A 10059-nucleotide genomic window follows, 5' to 3' on the forward strand; every position below is an offset into this window, starting at 1 on the left:
AATTATCCTTCTCTCCTCGTCCATCCAGCTAGAGAGAAGAAGTTAATAATCTCCCTTCTTCCAAGAAAACAAGATGATTGACAGAAAACTATCTATAAAATGTAAAGCCGACGCATCTCAAGCGAGAATCACCATTTGATCGAGTGCTCCAAGAACAGATGCCCAGACAAGTTCATGTAGGTGTGCTTCATGACCATGTGACTGGCTAAGTGGCCACCAACGAAAAGTAAACCTGAAATGGCGCGAAAAGTGTTCTATCGTGTTCTTCCGCTGCATCGCCAGTGGCTGCTTACACGGAAATGCTACAACTATAATCTAAGCAAAGCGGCTGATCAGGAAGGCAAAAGCTTCAGCATACAGGTCGAATCGATGGAGGATCCCGACTCACTTACAACGAGGGTTGCGGCTTCTCGCGCTTCGGCGGCGGAGGTCACACTCACGGCGGCAATTCAAACTGGATGAAATGGCAAGGTGGGAGTTTTCGTACAGGAAGAAGGGCCAAATAGGGTTGCGGCTGCGCTTCCTGCGGAGGAACCGTTGGATGCCCTCCTCCGTGACTGATGTGTCACGCATCGGAGTGAAATGATGAGAAAAAACCCTAAACTTCCAAATTGGTTTGGTTTGTGCTTCAACCTCTTTATTTTCTTTTCGTGCTACTCTTTTAGCAGTTTTGCTATGGCTGCGTCGTTTTTCTTCAGATCGATTCAGCGCCTTCCTCTCCGTACTCCCGGAACCTTCGCCGCCCAACAAATCCGCCGTTTCCCCTCATTCTCCAGGTGAGCAAGGGAGTTCTTTACCTTCTCAATCGCCATTAGGACTGAAAAATAGAAGATCTTGTGGCGAACTACTTACCAAAATGATTCTTTTCGTCTACTGTCTTATTCTGCTTCGGCAACATGCGTTGATTTGGATATGGGCTTTCAATGAAGGATTCCCGTTGAACTGGGTTGCTGCGGTGCCTCTCTCTTTCCTTTCCACAGCGCGGTGGCGGCGGCGAGGATGACTTCGCGGCTGAGCTTGGCATCTCGGAGCAATCGAGATATCTCACAGTGCTTCCTTGGCTACGCTTGCCGAGGACCCTAGAACACTCGACGCTTTATCAGTACTTGAATTGTCTGTACTTGGCCTCCCTTGGTTCATCTTTCAATCATCAACATTCATGTCTTGTGTTGAGGATGGTTTTCTTTGCTCAAAAGTTATTGATTCGGTTGCTAATCATTGAATAACTATCCTCGTCTTTTTGTTGCAAACCTGGGATAGGATTCTTGAGGAATTACATATATCAAACTGTTCCTTTTCCCTTGAAGACGCATGAATGAGACAATTTCTGGTTGCTTTGGAACAAGAACGACAGGCATCTGTATATTTTTCAAATGAAATTATGAAACAAAATTCAATTTATCTTGCTAAAAGTTGATTTATAGCAAAATAAATTATAGAATTAAACTTGTTCTAATTTTAGGATAACTTAACCGTCACCTGATAGGGAAATTAAAACTATGTTCCCGTAATATTAAATAAAAGTGGATATTAAAAACTCATCCAGTAAGTTCATCTGTAATTAGGCCTCAAGAACAAGTCAATTGCACACACAAACTCAGTATTAAGTTCAATGCACATCAGTCAGCGTTCAGATTCCAAAACAAAAAACTAGATAAAAGACGTAGTAAACAGAGACCATTTCGCTGTTAACTTTGGTTATCATCACTGCAATGGAATGCTGCCATCACTGGAAAGAACTAGCAGCAAATACCATTGACCTGTTGTTAACTGCATCTATATATTACAACTCTTAACAGAAATCAAAAACCAAGGAGCAAAAGATACTTGGGTGTTTTACTTCCGATAAGACAATCCATGTCTCCAACTATAGAACCTTCGATTAGATTTTTGAGGTGAGAATGTGAGGCCAAACATTTCTTTCAGAGCATGCCCTTGCTCTAGAAGTCCAATCAAGCTTGCCACAATCGATGCACTCTCTCTAACATGTTCTAGGTCCTTGGGTTCCGACCATAGGCGCCGAGCAAGCTGCATTCTTCTCTGCTTTGAGTCTAATGCAATTCCCCACTTGCAATAGAGGTTCTCTCTTTCCACTGCAGACAAACTCTTCTGCATCTGTTTGCAAAGCATGTCTCTTTCACGTCGAAGCAATCTTAAACTGCCCAAGAGGAAACAAATCTTGTCTTAGTGATCGATTAGGCTATGATTTCTTAAAACAAATTTGAAAATGTAGCACAACTGATGTAACCTTGATGTGGAAGTGGAACTCTGACCAACAGTTAATGCTTCATCAATGTTTTGCCGAGCAAAAGTGCTCTTTAAAAAGGATAATCTCCTGAATTCCACTTCCATGTAAATAGAGTCGGTTGGATCGCCTGTGAATAGCAAATAAAAGCAAGTCCTATGAACTAAGGAAACATTACACTCATGCCAAAGCGCAACGATATCTCGTTGCTTCTTCTCAAATTCCCTAGGCCATTCAGAAGGAGACTGCAGTGGATCTAGAGTTGGTGCCAAATTGAGATCCTTCTCAGGGTCCTCAGCTTCAAAATCTTGGACCAAATTCCTTCCAGTTTTCTGACGTCAAAGCAAGATTATATTACACCAATTGTTTCAACTTGAAGTTTACATGCATGGCTAGTTAAAAATACTTAATCATTAGCATGATCCATAATTAAGTTCCTCATCATCCAGAAAAAAAAACTATGAAGTGAAGATTTGATGTTAAAAAGGGGGAAAAAAATCTACATGATAAACCTTCAAAAATATAAGCACCGCAAGAATAAAATAACTGCAAATCTCAGAAAGATGCCAACTGTTCCAGTTGCAACCATCTTGAACTATTTTTGAAAATAATTTTAGGGGTTACGTTTTCCTTCTGCACTTTCACGAGCAGCATTGTACCACTATACAAAGCATACGTCCAGATGAAGCCATGGTTAACCACAGTGCAAATGTTAATTCGGAGGGGCAAATTGGGTGAGAGGGAAGTTTTGTGAACCAATATCATTGTTAATCCCCCCATTACATCCATGAAAAGATTTGAACAGTTTGTTGACATATCTATAACAACTCCAAGTCCGTGTCATTGACAAATTCAGATATCACACCTCATAAAGTCAACCATTTCATGCCTATAATTTTATAAATATTCATCCGCACTACATGGCCCAATATTACTCACACTAGAGTACAAGTGCCAAAACAAATTTGATCTCCAAATTTTAAACATGGGTACCGGAACACAAGCAAAGTTCAAGCATCACAATTATGAATTATAATATTATGTTATTAATTTGTAATTATTAAAGATATCAAAATATAACAAATTATGATTTAATATAATATAAAATAAGTATTAATACTACAGTTTAAAATCTTGAGACGTGTTGAAGTTTCGGCTTTTAACAAATATACATACTATTTGGGTACTGTAGTGGTGATGTCTGTTGTCAATGACAAATTGGAGGCAGAAGGATTAAAAAAGATATATATATAAAAAAAAAAGAGAAGATAGTTAGATGTGTAAGTTTGGACTTTGTGTCACATCTAAAATGCTACAGTTTTAACATTATATTGTACATCATAAGCTATAAATAATAATAAATATTATTTAATTCATAAAATAGTTCTGTTATTGTTGGTCTCAATTTGATCTTAGCCCTCAAGTTACAAAATTAGCGAACCTTCTCAATTTCACCCAAGCCAATCCAAATAGGTAATAAGCATATCCAATTTGGGATTACTGGATGAAGTTGAGATATTACCTAGTCTGTACATTAACATGTTTAAAATTTCATAAGCCTAACTGAAACTTGAATATTAAACCTCATGTGTCAAATTTAAATTATGCTTACTTGCATTCTTCTGTTAATTGAGCTATTCAAACTTGTTTTAGCTATGTTAAACGAGCAAATAAATCACATGAAGTCACTCAGTCAATGAACCCGGGAAATAATTTAATACCTAATGATCTAGATATTATTGTTAAAGTGAAATTTTCAGAAAAAAAAAAGTATATTTTTGCCAACGTTGTCACTACATTTTTCTTTCTTCATTATTATCTTTCTCTCCCCTTGTTGTTGTTGGCATGTTTTGCTGTACAACATTATACATTGGTAACATGTTTTGCTAATTATAGGTTAGATAGTTATAATCAATTTCCCTTGTAGAAGAAGTTTCAAGGGTAAGTTTGCAAAAGATAAACCAACTTAGAACAATATGCTAACAATTAGATATGCACTCTGCAGCATTGCTGTAATGAACAATAAAAATGGCAATAAAGAATATGATTAGATACTTATTCAGCATGGAGAGCATACCTGATCATCAGTGGATTCTTTTCCAGAATGAACATCATCCATCTCGTTGACTTCTGTGTCGTCAACCAACCTATCCATCTTGATACTGGAAGTAGCTTTTGAGTTTAATATCTGTAAATTAAATGGTGTGGTATCTACAGAAATTTGAGATACACTTGCTGATAGATCTTTACTATTATCTCCAAAGTCCAAGGCAAGTCGTTTCTTTTGTACTCCCTCAGGCCTTCCAGGAAATCCTTTCAGAGATATATCAGGTGGTGTACTAACTTCTTGGAACCAAATTGAAGAGCTAGTCATTCTTGCTCTACAACTTTTACTTCTACTTAATGGAACACCTCTAAAGCTTTGATCTTGCCATGTTGAACTTGGAGAGGATCCGTCTGGATATACCTTCACGAGGTTGATAAGTGTCTTCTTTACATTCTGAAGATGCTGTTCCAGTGTGACAGGATCTGCATTCGTTAATCCTTGATTGGGTTGTTGTTCAGGTTCATGATTAAGATCATCATGCTCAGGAGTTGTGATGCTCAGCTGTTGGAGACTGTTGCTTCCTTCTGCCGACATGGACTCTGAATCTTTGTGTACAAGTGCACCATTCACTTCAATGCAGTGGACATCCTGACAAAGTTCCTCAAACTCTTTTTCACTTTGATTGTCATTTGACTCAATGAACTCGAGATTTTTAACTGTGTGTCTTGGTGATGGAGTACATTGGTTTCCAGTTTGTTTATACTGATTGTATGAAGTCGCACATTTTGAGGGGCCAGAATCACTACAAAGATCAGCAATATCTGAAGGCTCAGATGTTGAAAATAAATCATCACACATACAAGTTCCATTGAGTGCTGGGGTTTGGCTTGACTCATCCTAGGAGGAAAATAAAAAAATAAATAGAGAACTTACATGTATCATTAGATATTTTCAGACATAAGAATAGTCACCCATTGTCTTGAAGAAGGGTCCTTTTGGATAACTTGCAGAAAATCCTCCAGTCGAGACTGGGCCATATCTCGTTGTTGGACCAACTTCTTTACCTCACTCTCCAGCTATAAGATATGGATTATAATTTCAGTTGACTTCTAAACTTGTAGAGTGCTGAGAATATCATAATCATTCTATTACACAATACCTGATTGCAATATAACATGGCTTGTTCTTAAGTTAATAGAACATTACAAAATGCTACCCTTTCAAGTCAAACAATTACATGATTGACAAACCTAGCAAGAGAAATGATTGAGAAACCATATTTTTCACAGGAAACATAGATTTCATTCATCTTAGATTGACCAACATAGTCTCTATGGAGCTCAATGGAATGGGAAAAAAACCATGTAGCTACTGATTCCAAACAGTGAATTATTCTTGTACCAAATAAGAATTATAGACATAAGATACAGCGAAGTACAAAAAATATGGATCATATAAGAAAAGTGAGTTCTAGATTTGAGTGAAAAGTTCTTGCCTTTTTAATATGAAGATCCTTTTCCCTCAGCAATGTTTCAGCGCTGGCATATATTCCTGAATATCTCATTTCACTCTCCAATCTTGCAAGTTCTTTTTGCAAATGTTTAACTAATGCCTTATCTGACATAACTATATTCACTTGTGCACTGGTAGCAACCTCTTTTGCACAACTTGCAAACAGAAGAGTGTTTCTGGATTGCTCGATATGGCTTCTTGCAGGACTCATTGTGCAAATAATGGCAGTCCTTGCATTACCCCCCAATGATGGTTGCAATATCCGTGTGAGCTTTGAATCCCGATACGGAATGTGCCCATTTCTTCCCTTACTGTGCACACCAATTACAGTGATAGTTATAAGTTAACAAAAGAATCTACAAATTATGGATCATCACTTAACCTCTAGAAAACATTGAGTGTTCAATGTAATTAATGGTGTCTTCAATCCCAACATATTTTAGCACATCCAAGATTTCATTGACAAGCACTTACATAATAATGATAATGCACAGAAGACAGTACCTCTTGAACACCAAAGGCACTGTTACTTGATCATGGACTTATCCCTTGGATTAATTTTTTTTTTGAAATAATAAAAAGAAAAACTAATTTTTCTTGCCAAGTCAGAATATAGGAAAGTGAGTCGATAAGCATGAAAAACCATACACAATGAAGTTCAACATGATAAATCTCAAGCAGTTTAAACAACTCAAAATATGCATCAAGCATGTCAAAAGGAATAGCTTCAATCGATAGATACCAACAAAAGTAAAAAGCAAAGAAAGGATTAACCTCAGCTTGCGAATAACAGATCCAAGTGTCAGCAAGCTTCGATTTATGTGGCAACCCTCTTTAAGCCTGGTACCAGCAGAAAGTGCCTGAGATGCACGCTCACTCCCTGCTAGATCAACAAAATTCTGCATGCAACAAGCAGACAACACTTACCAAGAATCTTCCTTTAACATATATGAACTATGATAAAATAAAAAGAATAAAATGAAAACTATCAGCCTACCACACTAGCCACAAGTGTGCTAGAGTTGTCTTTTCCCAGAAACTCCCGTGCACAACTTTCAACGGTCTGCAGTGTTGATACACCACAGGAAATATCAATATGATTCTTCCAAACCAGAAACATATTTTGTTTAAATTATATAGACTAGAAAAAACAGACCAAACGGAGAATTTGATGAGATCGGGAGCTTGTTTCATTTAGAGTGGTCTCCCCTATCTTTCTCTGAGCTAATGGAAACGAATGCTTGGAGGGTTAAGTAGATTTCAATTAGCATAAGGAATATTCCTTGACAAATTTTATATAAATTACCTTCACACACAGAAATGAGTGCCTTGAGGTGGTTCCAGTCCTTTAATATTTCCTCTGTAAGTTTCTCAATTACTGTTCCTTTCTGTAAAAAGGATTTTTTTTTTTTCACCTTCAAATTTATCAGAGGTGAAAACAAACATCCAGATGAGAAACTTTACCTCTGGATCGTCTAAAAGCCTAAGGGGAGCAGAATCTGCACTTAGCAGATCTTTAACAGCCTCATTGTAAATCTCTATTGCTGAAAACTTCAGCACAAATGCTCTCTCATGATGCTGCAAAAGGAACAAAATGTGAAGGGCCACTTGAATATCAGAGCAATCATAGTAAAACCAATATTACCTTAAGTATATATTCATATATGTCTAATGCAGTGTACTCAGTTATGCCAGTCATTGTGTATGTTTTCCCGCTGCTTGTTTGACCATAAGCAAAAATAGTAGCTGCGAAGAATCACATAACTTTAAATTTGTTTTAACATATGCTAGCAAAACAGAGTGATATAACTGTACACTTACAATTAATCCCGCTAACTACGGAAAGAGCAACTTCTTTAGCCCCTTCCTCATACACTTGTTTGGTGGTGCAATCACTTCGAAATACTCTGTCTATTAGAAAGAAGTGAAAGGTGGAAACAAAATTTAATTTAAAAGAGCTTTACTATTGTCATCCGAGCCAAAACAGTATCATGTTGAAAGAAAATTAGGCAGGATATTTATCTAATATACTACATGGATTCTCATGAAATAGAGAAGTTTGTGTAGCCAAAAAATTCATGTCATAGTAAATTAAATTGTGAGATCAAGTTGCATTATCCAAAGATTTTTCATAATTGAAATGTGCGTGGCCTTTGGCCTGTGGGAAACCTATACATCAGTGACACAAAACCACATCAAGTTAACCTGGTAAGTAAATGAGGTGTCAAGTGAAAAAAAAAGAAACAACAGATCAATCTCACCAAATGTGCAAGCTGTTGGACTCATTGACCGCTCAGATAGATTGTTCCTGAATATGATGGTTGTATCATTGATGCACTCCCAATCACAGGGATCATTGGCCGCCAACTCCTTCTCACTCAGAGGCCTCAGTCGAACTGAAACAAAAATCTTCTCTGCCTTCTCACCGCCTCTTTCACCAGCAGCCGGCTCCATCTTCTCCAACTGAGACAGCTCCTCTCTGCCAGCCGCCTCCATTCCTCACCTCTAACTCCTACACGATTTGCAACAAGCCACAAATATAAAGCAAAACCACCAAGTGGTCGATGAACAAACAAGAACATATTGCCCTAGCCTAATTCACTCTTGGCTCAAATTGAAGAATCAGTGATGAGTTTCTGCAAGAAATGGAACAGATCAAGAGTGCAAAAAAAAAAAAAAAAAGAAATCCATTTTTCTTTCCAAAATCATCATTTTCCGGTTCCATAAATCAAAATCTATGATCATTATGCTCGAACAAACGCCGGCTTAAAGAAGATAAACAAGTCCTACCAAAAAAGAAAAACAAAAGTGTTTGGATAGGGTTTTGTTCCAGCGGGATCTGGACTTGCATCTGATAAGCCAGAACCTACGGCAATAACTAGCAGAGGCATTTGACACATGAACAGCTGGGGAGCAGACAGGGAGGGCATAGTCAAGGGCAAGCATTGCAGGCATTCAGCTAGAAAAGAATCAAAAGACATTTCTTCCAAATGCGGCTTTCAATTGGAAGAAGAACATAACCAATCCTACCAGAGAAAAGCCGTCTCAGGCATCGGCCGGCAGAACTGCTGACCAGAGTCGCCTCCGCCTCCTCCCTGCGATCCGCACAAGCAGCAGCAACCACCCACGCTCCTGCCTCGCGTTTTAATACTCCCACACTCGCCTAGAGCCGTTATTTTCTTCCGTTACGATGCCAAAAAATCATTAGATTAATGCATCTAAAACACCTTTAAAAATTATACTCATCAATTTTCTCCCCCGACATTTAATTCTTCGATTCGATAGATTTCGTATTTATTTGGTCAACTGTTGTTTTCATCGTAATAATAAATAAATTAATTAGTATTAGGAGACGTGCTTAGCACTTCACATTCAGGAGCCGATCTTCAATGAACACTATTTAACGTGACGCAAAGTCAAAGGAATTATAAAATGTATTCTTTTTGTCTTTGAGATAAAGTGATGATAATTAGCTTTTGATAAAAGAAATCGATGAACAAATACCTACCAATCAATTGTAGTAAGTAAAAAAAACAAAAGATAAACGTTTTGAATCGTTCTCAAGGCTTTTGTTGTCTCCATCAGGCATGACAAATTCATCCTTGTCAGGTTTTCATATAGTTCGTCAGTCAATTTTAAGGGGAAATTTCTCCATCAAAATTCTTTCGAGTTTGAAAGTTTCTTATAATTTTAATATCAAATAACTTAACGGTGTTAACAAATGAAGAATCAATTATATGTTTTTAATTATTTGTTTCCTTCTCATATTTGAAGAATAAACTTGTAAGCGGGCCATATGGGCTGTCTCGTTTATTTCTACGCGATCCATTTAATTTTGGGCCCAAATCCTTAAACCCGGCTCGGCCCATAATCCGTTTGGCTAAACGAATGATTAATCATTTAATTGGCTAATAAATGACCGTTAGATCTGCAACGAATTTTCCGGCGCCATGTAAACCCATTAATTTCAACTACATTTTGTTTAGATTTTTTTATTTGTATATATATAATAAACAGCATGAATTAAATGGCTGCTATTTTTCATTTCGTATTAACTAAAGATCTAAAGAACTATGCCACTTAATTACTCGTCCATCCATTTGCATATATCGCGAAACACCCATTAATCTATATCGAGCTATAAATTTTAGCTATCAATATTGCTCAAATTTTAAAATATATGATAGATGCTTTCATTGCAAGGAAAAAGATACAAAGATAAAATCCCCAAGCAATGTAATACCATCTTTTCGAT

At 37.3% G+C, this 10059-nt stretch overlaps 1 protein-coding gene and 1 long non-coding RNA gene across 2 annotated transcripts; one reads left to right on the plus strand and one right to left on the minus strand.

Moving 5' to 3' along the window:
• Positions 1-325: 325 nt before the first annotated feature.
• LOC122011550 lies at positions 326-1280 on the plus strand. Its single transcript, XR_006119969.1, has 2 exons — positions 326-776; positions 930-1280. It is a non-coding gene; the product is annotated as an uncharacterized LOC122011550 (long non-coding RNA).
• A 353-nt stretch (positions 1281-1633) lies between these two features.
• Positions 1634-8992, minus strand: LOC122012035 (kinesin-like protein KIN-7F). Its single transcript, XM_042568481.1, has 14 exons — positions 8835-8992; positions 8066-8316; positions 7626-7715; positions 7450-7550; positions 7269-7382; positions 7111-7192; positions 6961-7028; positions 6802-6867; positions 6579-6703; positions 5788-6115; positions 5264-5368; positions 4323-5189; positions 2249-2577; positions 1634-2158 (listed from the first exon to the last, which is right to left on the minus strand). The coding sequence occupies exons 2-14, from the start codon at positions 8298-8300 to the stop codon at positions 1837-1839; spliced, it is 2832 nt and encodes a 943-aa protein (XP_042424415.1). The 5' UTR covers positions 8301-8316; positions 8835-8992; the 3' UTR covers positions 1634-1836.
• Positions 8993-10059: the final 1067 nt, after the last annotated feature.

This window comes from Zingiber officinale, chromosome 8A (genome assembly GCF_018446385.1).
Source record: "Zingiber officinale cultivar Zhangliang chromosome 8A, Zo_v1.1, whole genome shotgun sequence".
Classification (NCBI taxonomy): domain Eukaryota; kingdom Viridiplantae; phylum Streptophyta; class Magnoliopsida; order Zingiberales; family Zingiberaceae; genus Zingiber; species Zingiber officinale.